General features: G+C 36.6%; 2 protein-coding genes across 12 annotated transcripts in view; one reads left to right on the top strand and one right to left on the bottom strand.

The window, feature by feature from the left end:
* The window catches only part of LOC136252911 (bifunctional arginine demethylase and lysyl-hydroxylase JMJD6-like), a 48,672-nt gene extending 45,176 nt beyond the window's left edge, over nt 1-3,496 (top strand). For all 11 annotated transcript variants that reach the window (XR_010699829.1, XR_010699830.1, XR_010699828.1 and 8 more), the window contains one exon: nt 3,273-3,496. Coding sequence is in view for 1 of the 11 variants with exons in the window: in XM_066045501.1 (XP_065901573.1) it covers nt 3,273-3,287 (15 nt within the window). In the remaining 10 variants the exon portion in view is untranslated. The remainder of the gene's footprint in view (nt 1-3,272) is intronic.
* A 4,405-nt stretch (nt 3,497-7,901) lies between these two features.
* Nucleotides 7,902-10,595, bottom strand: LOC136253557 (uncharacterized). The gene is made up of 5 exons (XM_066046224.1): nt 10,552-10,595; nt 10,434-10,443; nt 9,695-10,341; nt 7,963-8,905; nt 7,902-7,910 (listed from the first exon to the last, which is right to left on the bottom strand). The coding sequence occupies exons 1-5, from the start codon at nt 10,593-10,595 to the stop codon at nt 7,902-7,904; spliced, it is 1,653 nt and encodes a 550-aa protein (XP_065902296.1).
* Nucleotides 10,596-20,492: the final 9,897 nt, after the last annotated feature.

Raw genomic sequence — 20,492 nt, 5'->3', positions numbered from 1 at the left:
CTACTTATTTCTATGATCCCTAATCAAACTTAAAATTCTTCAATATTTCCTTATACTTGTTCGTTTACTTTTTTGTAATACTATTATGACTGGTGAACCCAAGCATGCCACATTATAGCAGAAAGAATGGTGCCAGGCTTATTGTTTTGTCTGAATGTGTGCCCCAACTATCAATTACTGAAATATCGAAGTGCCGGGCCGTTATGCTTTGTTTTTGTTTTCAGCTATGTTCAGCTGGTTACACAGAATTACAAATAAAGAACACTAGGAGAAGGACCTCTGCAATCACCCAGTCACAACGGAAGACTCAGAACAATTCCTGTCAAATGTAGGGAAGCCATCATGCGGTGCTACCGTGAATTGACACTTGCGCTGTTAGCAAAGATAAATGGGACACAAGGGAGGACACAGCTAAGTACATAATGCATGGATTGCATATACTGTGGTATGCCAAAAGGCACCAGTAGGGCTAAAGCAATGTTTAACAGTGAAAAATTTAATTAAGTCCGTAGCCTTAGCCATTATCAAGTTACACTTGTCTGAAGACATCAGTCAGTCAGGTAGTTAGTAGAAAATTCCACTAAATGAAAATTTATACAATTTTGTAGCAACTTTTTGAAGCTTTTCACGTCATACTGAAAGAACTTTTGGCTTGTTTATACCTAACCAATACTGCCAAGGCACCATGAAGACATTGTGGGTCTGGTTTTATAATTCTACCCTTCGTGATCTCTAATATACCATCATATTGTATGATATACAGTGAGCGCTATACTGAAAACTTACAGTAGATTTATGATCCACCCAAAACATCCAAAGTGGAGTCTAAACATTGAAAATAAATACAGGAGCTTACACTGTAAATTCGGAAATATGAATGTTATACAAAATTACCACAGGAGTCTTGACTCCTGTGGTAATTTTGTATAACATTCATATTTCCGAATTTACAGTGTATAAGTGCATATTAGCTCCTGATAAATATAATCTACACATGGTATGTGACTGAATCAGCAAAAACTTGGCAAAGTGCTTCACAAGCTATCTGTAGCCTCCCTAGAGGGATAGTTATAGTGATATATAGTGCTTTTTTTCAGATATTCCCAAAAACAAAACATAATTGATTGGTTGTGTTAGTGTAGGGGCATCAGAGACTTTGTCACGTAGTATTGGAAATAAATATTGTTTATTCATTGTTTTCACACATGGAACCAGGAGACAATAAAGATAGACATATTGTGGCAATGCAGAACAGGTAAGCAGACCAAAATTCTTAAAATCCACGCACAAATATGAGGGGAATATAGGCATACTTTTACTGGCTTACCATGTAAATATTACAAGAGATTTGTAACTGCTAAAGTTGCTCTCCAGGAGTGGGGAATTTGTCATATAGCTTTTGCAAATCTCCACATAAGGAGGACATGACATTGTAAGTGCATAATATTAACACAGTGAAGGTCTTCTCTATGCTTCCATCTAACAAATTCCTTGCTCAATCCTGAAAGTATGCAAATGAAACTATACATTTATTCAACAAGTGGATAAATGCACAAGGCATGGCAGTTGTACTGAAGAGCTCCTGTAACATACAGTGGTACCACAAGCAGTAGTGTACACATTAGTGGTCATTGTCAATGTACAAATGGTTTTGACGTGTCTGCCAGTTCAAGTATGCAATCCATTTGGAAACATAAGTGCAATCATTATCATGAGAAACTTAGGCTATGAACAGGTGTCATCTCCTTATATAAAGACAACAGCAATTAAAGTGTAGACCAATAAGCCACGTAAGTGTAACCAAGACAATAACAATCTGAACATACATCAGGTACACTGTTGTAAGCTCAAGGGCATTGAAGTACTTAAAAACTTTGAACATTTGTCTACAAACCCAAAATGTAATTCAAATTAACAAGACTTGTCCCAACAATGCTATTAATTCACCTAGTATTGTATTGTATTCTATTTATTACTGTGATGCATTTACTTCTTGGAGGGCATGAGGCACAGGGTGATAATGGATATGTGGTTCTGATAGTCCTTATAAAATCCACTTATATATAGTGTAAATGTGAATCTTGTACACATTCTCAAATGAGTGTTTGGCTGTTAGTTAGTAAATCTGATTATAATATATACTATGGTAGGAGTATAATATAGTGTATACTAGAAATAAAATCACTATATTGTCCATCATTCATTTTTATTGATAATGTATTATGTACAGTTGTAGCTGCCAAGAACAAGTATTCAACAAGCAGTAATATCAACAGTACAGTACTACTGTTTAGTAGGGTTTTCTTCTGAAATGGCATAATGTTGCCATTAAAAATCATCATAGAAATATCATGCATGACAAAACCACTTTTATGGAATAGTCTTAGTGTATCTAACATCAGTTATAAACAAGGAAATGCTTCAAAAGGACGAATGTTGAATTCTTTAAAAAAAATTCTAAAACTCTATTTTTGTCTGTTAGCCTGACCACAGTTGCAAGGCTAGAGGCCAAACAAAGCAGCACATGGCCACCATTTCATGCCACAATAACAAACTCACATGTGACATGTGCCTTTTCTGACTCAGATGAGTGTCTGCGTTTTGTGTTTTACCTTTCACATATAGTTGTCTTCTTCATGTAAGAAAACCATACTGATGAATTAAGGCATGAATTTTCACTTTCGGCGTATTTAGATGCCATAAAACTATTTGAAGCACTTACTCTATTCTGTGTGAGGGAGTAGGTATCTGTAACTGTACTTATAAAAGGAACAATCATGGCTATACTTGTAAACAATCAGAACAGGCCATCACACTCGAATGGCGATCAGAGCTTGTTGACCACCCCCGTCAATGATCTAGCTGCAATTTGCTGCAGTTTTGCTGTAGAAAAAAAACAACACATGGAAGCCACATTGATCTATTGCATAGCTCATGCACTTAAGACAAGCGGCGAGATTGAGGTACTCTAATAAAGTAGCCACAGCCACATGTGTACATCATAGCTATGCATGTTAGCTATAACAAAAACTAAAAGATTACAAAAAGTAGTAAAACAAGAAATATCCCATAACTGGTTAGAGACTTTTCATTTATTTCTTGTAAGTGATTTTCGTTTTAACAAACCCAGTCATTGTCAATGTACATGCAATCTTGACGTGTCTGCAATTTAAGTGTGCAGTATATTATTTTTTATTCATTGAAAACCATTCTATAGAATATTATACATAATAAGTCCAGTCTTTTATCGTGCACACAAATCTTTCCCACAGGAGGAGTGGTTCTAGTCCAGAGGAGACTAGTAGTAAAAGAAGATCCACCATCATCCTGTAACTCAAAAAGCAATCCATCTAGTTGACACACTGACTAGCTGATGATGGAAACTAGAGCTGCTGCTGTAGTCACTACACAACTGATGAACTATATTGTTGTACTGTAGTAGCAGCTTGTGAATGTACAATTGTACCATCCAACAATTAAACATGTTCTATAATAGCTTCTGGGTACTGTTAACCTATATAGAGAAGGCTTGTTAATTGTGTTGAACTGCACACGATGGCATTCAAAACAATTGAACAACTTACATAATGTTCTCGCCAAACAACAGGACTACGGCAGTCAAAGTCACACAGTATAGTAAGCATAGCAAAATCTGGGTGTAATGTTTTACCTAGCTGCACAAGACTTAAATATATAGCCACCTGCCCCTTTCAGCCAACAATAACGGTGCCAAGTTGTATAACTACACAGTAGAATCACTAAAATCTGGAGCAAAAATGCTAAACTGTCCTCACCAGATCCTTATTTTCAACCAATTGACAAAAAGTGATCAAGCTGTTTGGATACTAGAATTTATGTTTGTTTGCTTTTTTTACAGTTTGTTTGCTTTTTTTAACAAAAAAAGTTTGACATAAATTGTGTGAGTCAGCATGTTGTGCAAACCATACCGAACATGAAGGCATGCTGACAAAAGACTATCATGCGTGCATACACATTTATTTTAACACTACATAATATGAAGAATGATAAATAGCTTACTAAGACCTCTGAGTCCTACACATCATCAGCTACGAATAGCAGGTACAAAAGTGCTAATTTTGCAAGCTAGCTGCTTATTTTTATAGGTGCACAATTTCAATGTTGCTTAAGTTTTAGTTTGTAATGCTATAAAGACTAACAATACTTTTCCTCTGGAAGAGAAAAAAATTGTTTTGTAGCTACAATGGATCATATTTTCACATGTATGTCACAGTTCAGTTATAGGAAATCAACCGTTTTGTTCTGGATCCCAAGAATGACCACGTGCACATTGAAGAGACTTGTGCATGTGCATGTGCCTATGCACATAGAAGCAACAGGATAGTGTTGTTACAGTATTATATATTTTATTTAGTACAGATATATATTAGTATTGGACTCAAAATTGTGCTCTAGTGTATAGTATAGTAGTACTTTACCATAATATAGTAATACTAATGTAATTTGAAAATAGTGTATATGCATTAATACTAATCCTTAAGCATTACCTTGGAAATGACAGTTCAAGTATAGCCCACAATTGAGTATATATTTCAAAGCTTTATACTACCTTGTAAAATAAATTAGCCTCAATCTTAATATTATGTTAAAGATTTAGTACTACTTTTTGGATTACTATTTCATTTCAGCTTTTGGTAATAGCTATTGTATGGCTTTGATTGCTGTTAATTGTAAGCCACAAGGAAAAGACTGTCGTTTGGTAAGAACAATATACAAGCTAGCTGTTCAACCACTTTAAAAGCCTTTCCTGTAATTAGAAGCCACACAGTAGAATAACTGGAAAAAGTGCTATACTGTGCTGTAAACTGTTATTTCCAACCCAATGACATAAAGTGATCAAGCAGAAGCTAGGATATAATGCTATGTGGTTTTGCTTCTTTACAAAAAAAAAAGTTTGACAGCAATTCAGTGTCTTGTGCGAAAAAATGCTGAACATGCTGACAAAAGACTGCCACACATTATTTCAACTCTATAAAGAATGGTCATTTGTTTACAAAGACCTCTGGCTCAGTAGTCTGCCTAATCATACCAAGAATTCATAATAAATTTTAAAAATAGCTATAGTGAGGGAGAGTGTCTGAATAGACAATGCATAATTATGATCTTTGAACTAGGGACGCGTCGATTTTGCCAGCAAAAGTTTTAGCATAATGGGTGGGTAAAAGCAACGAGCAAAATGCTGGCATAATAGGTGTAATTTTTATGATTGAAGTGGACATAAAAATTGTACAAAAGATCGAGATACTCTAATAGAACAGTCAGACACACTAAAATATCGACAGTACATAGCTAATTGTTACAGGAACAACAAGTGACAATCGAGATACCCTAATGAAACAGTCACACATGTCAAGCAATATTAGCTAGCTTCTTGCTTTACATGTTAGAAGTGCTGATCGAGATACTCTAATAGAACAGTCACTTTAAGGCAAAACTGTAGCTTTGCACTTAGAAATATTCAATTAACAAAGATCAGTGCTGAGCAAAATTTATAATTCTTGAGCAAAGTATGCAGCATAATAGGTGAAAAATAAAAGAATTGCTGGAAAGAAAAGATAGGTAGAAAAAAAAGCAAAATAGACTGGTCCCTACTTTGAACACAAATTGACACTTTTAGAGATGATAGATATGTGCAGGTGCTGAAACAAGATAAAGCGTTTGTTCATCATGATCAGGTATGGATTACACGATTTTTTGCCTGAACCTTACTTTAGTGTTTACTGTGTGGTCCCTTGTGCTAGTTAGTTGGAGCATATAGGGTATGAAGAATATAGTTACTATCTATGGTTGGAATGTTATATTATGTACAGATAACTCCATAAACTTAATCTTTATCAATTGTGGGGTTTGATTGAACTTGTCATGACCTCTTTCTCAAGACAAGTACTATAACAACATTATTATAATATGTGACCCAGTCTGGGAAAACCGGGCTTATCGCCTATTTAAAAGTATCGAGAAAGGCTGGTTTTAAGCATTTAGTGTGTTGTAGCTCGCCAATGATTGAAGCTATGTGTACCAAATTTTCACACGTTTTACACCAATTCCTTACCTTCCAGAGCATCCACTGTGCAAGTAGCCAACAACTAAGTTTCCCACCATTTTAGATAGTTTTTAAACTGAGGTTGACCGCATCGGGCAAGCTGCAAATTGGGTGGAAGGCAGGCAAGATGGTGTTCAAAAATTGAGAAGGTAGGCCAAGGGATGAATTGGGCCAAGTTTTGGGCCACTGAGGTCTCAAAACTGGCTAAAATGAAAGGAAATTCACAGCAGAGGTACTTATTCAACACCACAGAGCTGTACAGCCACATACAGTCATCCCCAGGCTGACCAGAGCTCCATTAAGGCCCCACACCACACGTACGGATCGCCACTGGGCTTGGGAAAAGCAGCCAGCAAAACCAGGCCACTCAGGTCTAGCTGATTTTGATTGTGGAATTAAATAGTTTATTCATGTAGCTTTGTGTCCTGGGTGAAAAATCAAATCTGCTGACATGGGCGATAAGACCGGTTTTCTCAGACTGGGTCACATATGTTAAGACTTTTGTACAGATTTGGTATCATGTTTATGTAATAAGAGATTGTTATGGGTACATATGCACTGTTACTGCTGTTTACCATTGAGTTTGGCTTAATTCAGCAAAGATGGAACTGATACACCTTTTTGATGTAGCCAGGGCCGCCCAAAGGAGGGGGGGGAACTGGGGCATTTTGCCCCGGGTCCCAGCCTGAAAGGGGCCCCAGGAAGGGCCCCTTGAATACCTGTTTAAAAGATCGATATACTCTAATAGAGCAGTCAGATCTAAATACTCTAATAGAGCAGTCACAGTATTCTTCAGAGGAGCAGTGTAGCAAGCTTAAAGATAGGGAGATACGGTTGGTGAGGGGTAGTTATTGTCATTGTTAGCAGGTCCATGACTTTTTTTTTAATTTATTTATTTATTTATTATTATTATTATATTTTTTGGTCTTTAACTTACAGCTTGGGTGAAGTTGTGATTCAGAATGGAAACCTCCTTGCCTCTGGGGCCCCACTTTAACTCTTTGCCCTGGGCCCATTAATTTCTCTGGGCGGCCCTGGATGTAGCATAGATATTGTAAGGCCACACCAAATAAGACTGTAGTTTCCCGTCCTGAGGTTTTCGTTTTTCGGTGCGGGCGGGAGGGTTATCATCATTATTCATTATTAAAGATTCGACTGCTCTATTAGAGTATCTCGATCTTGAGAGGATGTCAAGGTTATGAAAATGACTTTTTTACAATCTAGCAACCGTTACAACCGTTCATTTTAGGTTTCGTTGTGCTTTTTAGCAATGCAAAATAAAAGGCTCCATGAGAAGTTTCCAGAAAGCAGCACAGGAAGTGGTTTTGGAAAAATAATGGCAATAATGACCATTTAATGCGGGTAGCTACCCAGACGTGATGCGGGCGGAGGACGGGAAACTACACTCTCATTTGGAATGGCCTAATATTATACTACGTACCTACTTCACGGATTTCATCACTAGCTAGTTTACCTTGTACATTCTGCACCTTGGCATCTTGTTCCATTTCTTGTAACTGTGTAACTTCCACATCAATTTTTTTTTTTTTTTTTTTTTTTGAAACCATCAGAATAATGATGAAATGACAAAATTACATACAGAGCCTCGGACACATGCGACTACAAAGATAAGATCCGCGTAGGCATGGCAAGGATACATACAAAAATAATTAACTACAAAACTTAACTTAAAGTGTCCAGGTTGGATTACTACGTGCATAAAAGATTCTCTGAGAGGAAGTTATAGCCACAGCAGCTGCTCTATCAAGCAATGCTTTCGTCTTGGAAAAACTCAGATTTGAAACTCTTTTCATAGATGTTACTGTCTCTGTAAGGTAATGGCCAAGGCAACCAATTTCAACTGTGTGGTAATGACTAACAAAACCCAAGCGGTCAAGCTCAGCAATAATTTGCAGATATTCTGGCTTCTCCTGCTTACGTTCTCGTGCAGCAGAAAGGTCAGCACGAGAATTAAATGGGCAGGTAAGTTCCAGAAGTACAACAGATTTCATTTCTGCATTATATATAACAATGTCAGGTCGGTGAGAACACACTAGTACAGCAGGGGGAATGGTGGCAGGAGGAGAGTCAGACGCACATTTGCCATCCAAATCAGCAAATATTTCTACATTATCCAAACAAGCTTGCAACTCAGACATCAAACATAATAAAACAGCATCATGACGAAAAGTAAACCTGCCTTGCTGCAAAGCCACAGGATGAGGTGACAAACAAAGTGAACAAGTTGCACCAGTTTGTATATGCCAGCGACGTAAATTTAACGGAGTTGGTAATGTATCTGATGAAGCTCGCAGCACAAACGAAAGCTGGCCTGGATGAAAACCCAACAGGAGTCGATTCCACAGCTTAGAGTCAGCTTCCAGAACAGCACTTGATTCAAATTTACATTGAACAGAGAGAGTGTCCAGCTTCTCTTTGCATAGTGTCAATTCTCTAGAAATGGCAAGGTGTTTGCTAGCTGTGTAGAGCTTGCGAGCCGTAGGAATAGAGTCCAGTTGAGCTCTGGCTTCATTGAGTAACTCCTGATGAGAACTGTTAATCTGGAGGAAATTGGAGGAAAGATCCACTTGTAAGGCAAACTCCTTAATCATCGGATCTGATGAGGAGGAGATGTTGGCAAGTAAACTAAGTTTACACTGCTTTGAAATTGAACGCACACTAGGACAGCAAACACCTGGATAGTTCAAGATCACACGAGTGGCACTGCGAGGTAAACAGAGCCAACGTTTCAGGTATTTAGTAGCTAGATTTTCCATTTTATTGATAGTGGATGGTCCAACACTATCAACAGTGAGATGGAATCTGATGATTGAGAGAACATAATTCCTAATATACCACTTTGACACCTCAGATCAAAGGAAATCACAGGGTTATATATCACATATTTCCCTGACCACAGGGCAATATCTAGATATTGCCCTGTGGTTAGGGCAATATCATGATATAGCCCTGACCACAACTGCCTTTGATGCTGAGGCAGCTACAAAGCATCAGTTCCCTTTGATTATTTATATAGAGATGCTTAAAGTTTTGCATTGTGGGTTTGAATTAAACATGTTGATTTAGTCAGGGGCATTGTTGTGAAGTAAAAAGAAATGAGTGAGTCAGCATTGCATAGTTCAGTTACTAAGCATCACTAAATAATCATTTTTGCAATGTGGATTGTTTTTCAACAGAGTACATTTCAACTGTACGAAAAGATGCCTCAAACATTCACAACCTATATGTCTAAGTGTTTATTTTAGCACCTTAGGTAACTTTATTCATCCACAAAGTGATTATTTGGTTTAAAATGGTATCACTACAACCAGTGAAACCCACAATCATTTCTTTTTTGTTCCCACAATTTAAACCCACAATCGATTTTTGCAAACCTCTGTATAAAAGTAATGTGGTGAATGCAGGTTTGTCTTCCTTCACCTATTAGGTGAGCATGCCAGAGTGGTATATATTACTTATACCATGGCCACTCTGGATTTGCCTGATATATATGCCCGCGCCCTTGGGCCTGCGGCCCTCAGGCTTGGGCATATATATCAGGCAAATCCCTCTTGGCCATGGTATAACTATTAATAAATCCATACTTGGTACTCAGGTCTTAATGGCAAACTATCAACTTTCTGTATAAGGTCAGAGAACCTAGCAAACATAGCTTTGCCAGAAGCACTTTTGGTAGCATGAGCAGAAACTCCAATCAACTTCCCCAAAAATTTGGTCGGGCCATCTAAGATAGTTTTGGTAGTACCACCAGATAGAGTTATTCCACAAGAACAAAATTTTGTGCCATCAAACAATAAGGAAACACATTTAGATGGCTTCAGTTTTAAGCCAACATCACCAGCTTTCGAGTCTATTTCAGTTAGCACTTTAGTGTGAACTTCTTTAGATGTAGAGATTAAAGTTGCATCATCGGCATATGCCTTGGTAGAATGTTCTGAAGATGTAGCGGTCTTAAGCTCTGATTTCCATCGAGGCTTCAACTGTTTAGGTCCTGTTGACAGTGAAACAAACCGGGCTGAACGCTTGTTACAGGGTAGCCATTCAACTTCTTCAAGCAAGACAATTTCAGAAACAATCACTGAAGAAGTATCATCATAGACTACTTTACATGAACCATCCAGGTTGTATTCACTAACTTGTGCCTTGTACCACCCCGGGAGTTCATCACCTGGTTCCAACCATTTAATGTAAATATATGCTCCAACTGGAGGGAGGTCGGAAGAGTTAGGGATCGACAACTGAAAAAGGAAACTTTAATCACCTGGTTCCAACTGAAAACGCAAATATAACAACACCTGGTTCCAACTGAAAAACTGAAATATAACATCACCTGGTTCCAACTGAAAACGCAAACTTTAATTATGTCCTTCAATATAACATAATTAAAGTTTGCGCTTAATTATGTTATATTGAAGGACATCCCTCCTGCTTTGCCATCATAACTGTACCGCCGACACCGGCACATTTCTGTCATCAACTTCCCAATCCGCATAGCTTACAAACGCAAACTACAACGATGGTCTGGGGTAACGCCACTTCTCATGCTTCTTCATACGGCAAGCTAGCGCTTATTATGCTCGCTGCATGCGCTTACAATAAATGAAATCTCTAATGAAGAATAAGCGCTGTGCTCGGAGTCACTCGCTCGCAATCGTGAGTGTATAGATCTATGGTGACACGATTATTATCTTGGGTTTATGGTGGAACCTCTCTATATAACTAGCTGAACTAGCTACAGTTGAGAACATGGCAAATCGGATCTTCAGGACAGTTTTTATTTCCATTCTGGTTGTCGTCATTCTGGTTGTCGTCATTCTGCTTGGAGTGTACTTCAATCCCAGATCTATTGAATCAAAAGACAGCCACAGAAATGAGCCGAAAGACAACGACGTTGGAACAGGGGTAACGAGAGGGGTAACTTCCAATAGAGGGGGTTACGTAATTGGTTGGGATTTTCATGAAGGCCAGACAAGTGCTTCAAGAAATTTACTAGCACTAATCCATTGGGCTAGTGATATGAACTTGACAGTGGTAGAACCATGTGTGCATGATTCTTTTTTCAATGTTGCCAACTGTGTTAACACAATGGACCCATCTTCAAACTCAAAGCAGCCATTATTGTTATTCAGGGACTATTTTGATATTGATTACTGGAATCATCAAACATTGTCACATAAAATTGGAAAACCATTGTTAGCTTGGGAAACATTTATTGAGAATATGCCCAATGAAGCTATTATTGTGTATACGTGGCCAGTACGGGGTAAAAAAGCAGCTGTTTTCATCAATGATGAAATAGAACAAAATGCTGTGGAATGTTATCATGTGCATGATGCCATAACAATTAGACCTCAGTTTTCCAAGCAAACGTTTTCTAAGCTTGGCATAAAAATTACAAGAGAAGTTTGTTTTCGGTTTGATAATCTCATACCCATGGATTTGCAGTGGTTTAATAACCAGATATTAGGAGATCGTAAACAATCAGATGTTTTGATTTTGTTTACTTATTGGACTGGTGTACTTAAAGGTAGAATGTATTTCAACAAAGTGGAATATAGACACATGGAAGCTTATGATTATCTAAAACCTAGTCCACGCGTTGTTGAACACAGCAAGAAGTATGCAGAACAGTTTCTTGAAGAAGACAACTATGTGGCTGTACAACTTAGAACTGTAAAAATTACTATAGCTTTAAGACATTTACAGCACAGCTCACAAGAGGATATACAACACTTTTTCACTAAAAATTGTAGCCATCAAATATCAAAGACATTAAAGGAGCTCAAAGGTAAACGCTTATTGGCACTCGATCTTGGAAGGTTTGGTGACCGTGAGGTGTCACGTTTTTTAACTGATGACAGTGTAAATAAACTAGTACCTAAGTTAGTTTCTAGTGTATATGGCAAAATGTGGAACCAGGCTGAATGGGAGGATAGCTTTGTACAAGCCACAGGTGGTATCACTGACTCTGGTTACATAGCAATGATGCAGAAAATACTAGTAAGCAATGCTGCGTGTGTAGTGATAGGTGGAGGTGGACAATTTCACAATTCACTGATGAGGGAGTATATGACTAAAAAGGATCCCTGTGTATATGAAGTGTGTAAATTATAATTTTGTTACATATGTACATAGTTATACAGCATGGATTCTTAACACCTTAAATCTTGATACAACCAATTCAAATATTTTATATTACCATACAATATACGGAGACAGCTTGATGGTTTAACAGTTAAAATTAAATGCCTATAAATATATGGCCAACGTGTTTCACAACTCATGTCAGTTCTTTAGTTGCGATAGGAGGACCCACAACATGATTGTTCAGTGTCAAACCAGCAAACCTCTCATACTCATTAGAGATCCAGGGTTTGGCAAGGGTAGGTATATGGAGCTGGGGGTGCAGCACATCAGAAGCTTAAGGTAGTTTAAGGATACTTTATATGTTTCAGAACTGAGGTTTTTGATGTAGAGCAGTTTTATATGCACCAAAATTATATGCTTTCTATTGTTAGGGGTCAGTAACAGTCATAGATAAAAGATAGTTCAGTTAATTGTCATAATGACATACTTTTCATTTTATCTACAAAATTCCTATATTGCAACTTAATGTGTTCATGAAATGGTGGTTCAGATTGCATACTTCGCATGTTACATGTGGTGACTGTTCTATTAGAGTATTTAACTGACTGCACATTAGAAACTCGATCTTGTTTAATGTTTTGTTTGTATTTTTGGAGGATGGGGGTGCACATTCCCCCCTGTGCTCCCCCTGGATTCTCCACTGATGTGACACGCATAAAATGTGTTGGGCCTGTGAAAACAGGACATGTGGGCACATAAAATTTGCCTAGTTTTTCAAACTTTCATGTTACATCATTGTCCTATCACCAATACCATAATTATGTAAGTATCATTCAAGTCTGTGCATGGATCATGCAATTAATGAAGAAGCTAACAGTGTTATATGGCTTCCATGAGTAAAGCAAGTTTTCTTTATGAGGCTGAAAAATATCACAGATACTATTACTACACAACTGATCAACAGCACATGTTAGGGTAGATATCGAACTGTTGTTTGGTGCGAGTCTTAGTGAAGTCAATCCCCAAAGCATAGGAGTGGTTACAAAACACTATCAGTTCAGGCTAAAATAATTTATTCTGCTAATTGTGAAACACAAGTTTTTCAATGACCTGTTATAGTATGTAAGCAGATTTTTACATAATGTTATTACCTGACTTCTAATGCCAAACTGGAGGAGACTGCTATTTGTCTTTTGATATTTGGTGAATCCCACAGCTCATTTGAATGAGTACTTAAAGATGTAAAGTATTTTTTCTTTCCATATAATTTTTCACTTATACGCATTGATCTCTGTAAGAACTATGTGATGGTAAATTGACACTCTTCAAAATGTATAATTATAATATATATATTATAGACTACCTGTCTATTGTAAATATCTCTATATTGTGCACAAGGTGAACTGCCTAATACAACTACCAGATAATAAAGTCAGGAAGTTTTGGCCTAAAGGTAACTGAAATAGATAGGTAACAGGTTTCACTGTACTGCTCTTTCTTGTCTAACCTCAGTGTCCTCTCTTTGTGCACTAATTATATTATAATGTATTAAAAGCCTTCGTATCTACTGGGTTTGTCTTGAATGATTTCATCAAATCTTCAACTGCTTTTGTGACTGGAGAAATGGGCTTACTATCTATGTACGCTCTGTATTATATAGCTATAGCAACCGCCACTTGAACACCTACAAAATCATGGTTTGACCCATGCAGTCATTGTTTACACATATGTGTCACCCAATAGCTGAATCTGGTAATTATAATCTTAATTTTACACCTATGCATTGTCGAGATAACAACCACAAATAAAATTATTTTTATGGTTTTTTTTTTTTTTTAATATAGGTCTCTATCACATATATAGCTATTGAAATATTTTCAAATTTTTTTTCTAAATATTTTTCAATTTCCTTAGTGTTGCAAAAAAAACTGCAAAAGTATTAAATATCCTATAGATTACTGGTCAGCTTTGTTTCAGTGTTATAATTTGATTTATAAATTCAGTAAATGAGTGTGTATTAAAAATATACACTGCAACACTAATACTAATATGGACAAACAATACAAAATAGTGAATTATGTAATAGAAACGGCTTAAACATGAAATTAAAACTGCAAGTCACATTTTCTTGCATATAGGAAAGATGTATGGGTGGGTGACTTAAAATCTTCCGTAAGTATTCCCCTAAATTGCTGCTTTGTACCCTAGCACACAGCTAACTACCAATGACATACTCATCATTTAAGTGTTTTGCATACAACAGTGATCATAAAAAGTAGGGGAGAAAAAACACTAATATATACAACAATGTGAGTCTTAGATGTAGGCTAATGTTATGTGCCGTGCACAATTTAAGTATTGTAACAGATCATGCTAGCTACAGTGTTATTTTGGTTTTTGTTAATTATTGCTACTAATGCTAATAATAATTAATTGCTCAATATTATTTTATGAATCAGCTTTTTTTCTGAAAGAATAATAAAAGCATTTGGCTTATGAGTGACTGTTTAGATACAAAATTGCTAAATGTTTGATTAATATGTTCTAATAAAACAGTCAAGTCAAATTTCTACCAAACAGACTGTTGAATTACTGACTGTTTTATTGATCTATTTGTGACCAGAGTTGGGAAAATCAGTCTTAATGTGTCATTTTATAACTGGAATATTTATGACTAAAATATGAACATCTACTTAGCTTTAAAGTGATTAGATCAGTAGTCAGTATCCTAAACTACAAGCAATTCTGTGAAATATTTTACTTAGTGCATAAGTGCTTTAGTGGTGATGCATATAAATGTGGATTTCCATGTATTTCAATTGTGACATTAACCAAAATCAGGTCACATTAACTGATGAGGGTGTGCTGTGCCCATTGTTGCTTTAAGAGAGAATCAGATATGTAGACAATGATCAAGTGTTGTTTATCACTATGGTGTCCATTTTCACTTCCAAATAATTACTGAAGACAGATGGCCTGCTTTCCATGATAATTTTACCAAATAACATTACAACCTCTATAATCAGCATGTAGAGCTCACATGGTACACTATTCAAAGATATCATTATACTTCCGTGAATATTGGAATAAATACAGCAATAATAAATTATATGATTGCCTTTAGCACTGTAAATGGATCTACCAATGTGGTAATTGCATGTGTGTACCTGACTGTGCAAGTTGCATGTTTACCTTATTTGTGACCGGATTTGCAAAAACGGGTCTTCCACACACATCCAATTCTATGAACTTGGAAGACCGGCCATAACAGTATTCAAGAACGATACTCCATTAACCTCTGTTGGTGCTCACTTCTGACCAAATTGCAAATGAATAACTTTCTCCAGTAAGTTATGAATTATCAAAGTTCATAAATTGGATGTGTGTGGAAGAAGACCCCTTTTTGCAAATCCAGTCACATTTATTGACACCAAATTTTAATTTGTGGATGCATTCAGTTATCTGACTGACTGACTGACTGATTGACTGACTGACTGACTGACTGACTGACTGACTGACTGACTGACTGACTGATTGACTGACTGACTGACTGACTGACTGACTGAGAGACTGACTGACTGACTGACTGACTGACTGACTGACTGACTGACTGACTGACTGACTGACTGACTGACTGACTGACTGACTGACTGAGAGACTGACTGACTGACTGACTGACTGACTGACTGACTGACTGACTGACTGACTGACTGACTGATTGACTGACTGACTGACTGACTGACTGACTGACTGACTGACTGACTGACTGCATGAAAGAATGTATGGTCTGCTTTAATGTGTGAGTGAACAACGCTGCTGATGTATATCATATTAAATACTTCTATTATAGAAATTTTAATATATTTATATACAGTATTGCATGTACATTATCACATGCACACCCCAAATGGTGTGTGTATATTCCTGATGGTATTGTTGCTGTTCAAATAGCTTGAAAAATACAAGTAATGCTCTCTTAACAGAAACTCCTTGTTGTCATTTCTAAGCTTAATATGCACTTAATAAATTTCACAAAATGATTATTCCAAAATTTTAAGCGCATATGCCTAAAAATTAGACTGAAGGTGATTATCCCTCAATAGGCTCTGTTTAACTCCAATTAATTATTTTAGCATAATATTCAATCAGTGGCAATCAATATAGCTGTTTTGAGTGGCCATTCTAATAAATACCTTAAACTATTATTTTTCAATATTTAATTGTGCTAATGATACAGCTAGCACTATGTTTTTTTCTCAATCTGTAGTACTGCATGCATTATTGTTCTTAACTCTATCAGATAATACATGTGTTTGTCACTTTAGACTCACAGTGTTTCAAACACCCTATAGGTATATATGTATAGTAGAATTTACTTGAAAGTCTACTTTTAGATTTTTTTTATATTAAAAAATATGATTAATAGTCAGAGATGGATCAAAGTTATAGTCAAACCACCCATCTAAAATTTCAGTATGCATATCAATTGTGCTATTCCAGTAAAGTTTCATCTGATGCATTATAATTATAATACTGAGAACTAAAACTCTGTTAAAATGAAGAGTAACCACAACTCTTAAAGAGTTTCCATGATAGGAAGGAAGGACTTAACCCCCCAGAAAGTAGCCATTACTCTAATGGGAGTATCACATGCTGGGCAGTGCCATGCATATTGCTTTGTTGTGATAAACTACTTCCCTTGTAGTCCGGTAGATTTAAGGTTGGACCCGGAAAAAATTCAAAGAAAGCTGATTTTGGTATCATTAGAAAGCAAATTGTTCATAGAATAACATATCCAAAATCCTCTAAAATCCACCTTGGGGAAAAATTTTTATGGCCAATTTAGTATTGAGGCATATGTGATGGGATTTTCCACACATATCCAATTTACCAACTTTGACAACTCATACCTTCAGATTGGAAAATGGTATTGACTTGAAATTTGATCAGTAGTGAGCACCAGCGTCACTTATTAGTTGGAGAAAATGTCAGGTTGATATTCACCTTGTACACTAAGTTGTGGTTTCTTTATTAAATGCATTTGGTAGACCTATTTTTTGCAATTCTGGTCATTTGAGACTAACAAAAATGCATAATTTTTTATTATCCTTTAAATATTTTCTCATAAGAAATTCATTGCAATAAATATTAGCTGTATGAAATAAGGATAAGACTGGTTATAGAAATAAAAAGGTGCCTATCATGTAAGTTCTGAACAAATATATTTGTCACAATTATTGTAAACAGTTTCCTCAGCACTTCTGCAACTCTCTCCCCTGCAACTGCCACATGCTGCAACATACTTTAATCCATGATTACACTGAGAGCATAATGTTGCCACCACATGGATTTGCAGTAGAAAGCTTGCATTTATATTGTACAAATTTAAGTAAGACTTCTGATGCTAGTCCCATGTCTGTCATCATCAGTTGCATACAGCCTCAATCCTTTTAGTTTCCAGCTCCATTATGGTAATGGATTGAGTCAGTCATCAAGTTCCTTCTAATGAATAACTTGTAGATGCACATACAAGTTGTGAAAGTGTGTTGTTCTTGCAATCATTTGCACATCATTTTCTTCTTGATTAGGCCAACTTTACCCTGTTCAAATGTTGCAGATGTTGTATCACAGCCACTCCATGCAAGCATGCGAAAAGAGAAGATGTAATTATGACATTACAATAAGACCTATGTGCCCAATAATGTCATAAATTTTCCAATGCTCAAATGTTTCCCAACCTCTGAAAGAAAATATATACTTGCTATGTTCTGGTGCACCATGCAGGAGGACAAGAACATCAGTGTCATCAGTTACAACACACTTTACTTCCTTCAAATGCAAATTGAAGTGCACATTGATCAATCAGTGTGTCAGCATCCAAACTACTCTGATGCACAACCTGGCCATCATCTCTCAGATATTGGACAATCAATTGATGTTTGCTCTTTTCATTTGCAAGAAAACTTCCTGACTTTTGTATCCTTCCATAGATTCACTTGACTGAATATCTGCACCTGCAGATACCATAACATACCTGGGGATGCTGACAGAGCCCTACACACTGATTGCACACATGGAGATTCTGACATACTGATGGTCCAATGCGCACTTCAATTTTGCAACTGAAGGAAGTAGAGTGAATGTTGTAGCTGATGACAACAATGAAGTTCTTGTGCTACTGGTACATGCTGGAAGCAGAACATGACAAGTACGTATCTCTTTTCATTCAGAGGTTGTAAAACATTTGAAGATTTGGAAAAATGATGATGTTATTGGGCACATATTTAGGTCCTCTTTTCACATTCCTGGGGTGGCTGTGATACAACGTCCGCAACATTTGAATAGGTAAAGTCGGCCTAATCAGCAATCAAATGATGTGCAAACGATTGAAAAGTTAATGATGGATTGTATAATACAACAATTGCACATATTGAAGAAGTTGGAGTTTGATGGGAATCAGTCTGATTCATTGAGGAGTCTCAGGTATACAATAACAAAGTACATGGAAATGGTGGCATCAGAAAGTTATTACACATGCGAGCTGTGAAAGTGTGCTAACCCTTGCAGTTGGATGGAGTTTTGAGGATCAATGGTTTTAGCTGATGCAAGAAGTTATTCATTGGAGGGAACTTAATATGGGGCTGGAAACTAGAACAATTAAGGCTGCAACCGATGACAATAGACATGGGACCAGTCCCAGAGATCATATATATTAATTTTGTACAATATAAATGCCAGCTTTCCACTGCAAATCCATGTGGTAGCAATATTATGCTCTTGTTGCAAACATGGAGTATTAGTGTGTTGCAAAATGTGGAGGAGAGAGTTGCAGAAGTGCTAAAGAAACTGTTTCTTATGAAAAAAATAATTTAAGGATAACACATTTTTGTTGGTCACAAATGACCAGATTTGCAAAAATGGGTTTGAAAATACATCCGATTGAGAAACCACAACTTAGTGTTCAAGTTGAATATCAATCTGAAATTTTCTCCACCTATTACGTGTTGCTGGTGCTCACTACTGATCAAATGTCAAGTCAATACCATTTTCCAATCTGAAGTTATGAGTTGTCAAAGTTGGTAAATTGGATATGTGTGGATGATCCACTTTCCTGAATTCAGTCACATGTGCCTCAATACTAAATTGGACATAAAAATTTTTCCCCGAGGTGGATTTTAGAGGATTTTGGATATGTTAATCTATGAAACATTTTCTTTCTAATGATACCAAAATCGAATTTTTCCGGGTTCACCCCTTTTTTCAGTTATATCTACTGGACTATTGTTATTCTTAAGCAAGCTGCATCACCGCATGAGTACATGTGCATATAATCATTAAACTATATCACTATGAGCTGGGATCATAATATGTATCTTTTGCGTAATTCATAGTGTTATATAACATTAATGTTACATACAATGCTCAGAATTTGTCAATGCATATAAACATTCTTCAGACCTCCAAATATACCATCTAAGTAGCTGCTATACCATTGCTGCCAGCATGCACACAGCCCATAAAGCTACTGTAGACAGGTCAGGTACAAATGAGATAATTATAACTTTGAGATGGTATTGAAACTTGCATATTTACTCATATTTTCACTACTTCAAATTCTGGCAAGGTATTATATTAACCAACAATATTAGAGTACACAAATAATGTTAGAGTACACAAATAAAGAGAAAGTTTCAAAAACCAGTAATCTTTTAAGCAAAGCATTACAAAATTACTACACAAGCCTTCTTGAAAGTTCTTGGCGAGGTGAAATAATTTACTTTACATCACAAAATTAATGCACTAAATTAAGCTGACATTATTATTATTATACTGTACTTCTTCTAAGTACATTGTAGTTGACAAATTAAAGGATACAAAAGTGGTGTAGCTACCACAAAGAATTTATTACCTTAGTGGTAAATGCCCTACATGTAAACAAGCTTTAGGGTCATGGCTAGATTAATGTCATATACTATTGGGGAATATCAATGTGCAATTCAACCTGCACAGCAAGAGACATACATACATCTTCTCTCTCTTAGGGATCAAACTCGCTAAATAAGAAATGGTACAAATTGCTAAAGGTGTGTTCATGTAATACATTTAGTGGAGATGCATGCAGAGTAATTATAAGGTTAACAATTGTCTCTGTATAAGCAGCAACTTTAGCTACAGCAGCCAGCATGTGTGTGTTTGTGCACATGTGTGAGCATGAAGCAGCATGGCCAAGTAGTTAGCTGTATAGAGCATTGCCCTGGTATTTGAAAGGTTCCAGGTTTGATGTCTTTGGCCGGTAATGCCA

Source organism: Dysidea avara, chromosome 4, assembly GCF_963678975.1.
Source record: "Dysidea avara chromosome 4, odDysAvar1.4, whole genome shotgun sequence".
In the NCBI taxonomy this organism is placed as follows: Eukaryota; Metazoa; Porifera; class Demospongiae; order Dictyoceratida; family Dysideidae; genus Dysidea; species Dysidea avara.
Note: the sequence above shows the minus strand (reverse complement) of the source record. Positions and strands in the feature narration are given on the sequence as shown.

Coding starts and splice junctions, on each gene's coding strand:
- LOC136253557 (XM_066046224.1), bottom strand. CDS start 10,595: ATGCGGATTGGGAAGTTGATGACAGAAATGTGCCGGTGTCGGCG. Junction 8,906..9,694: donor AGTTTGCCATTAAGACCTGA/GTACCAAGTATG, acceptor CTCAATCATCAG/ATTCCATCTCACTGTTGATA.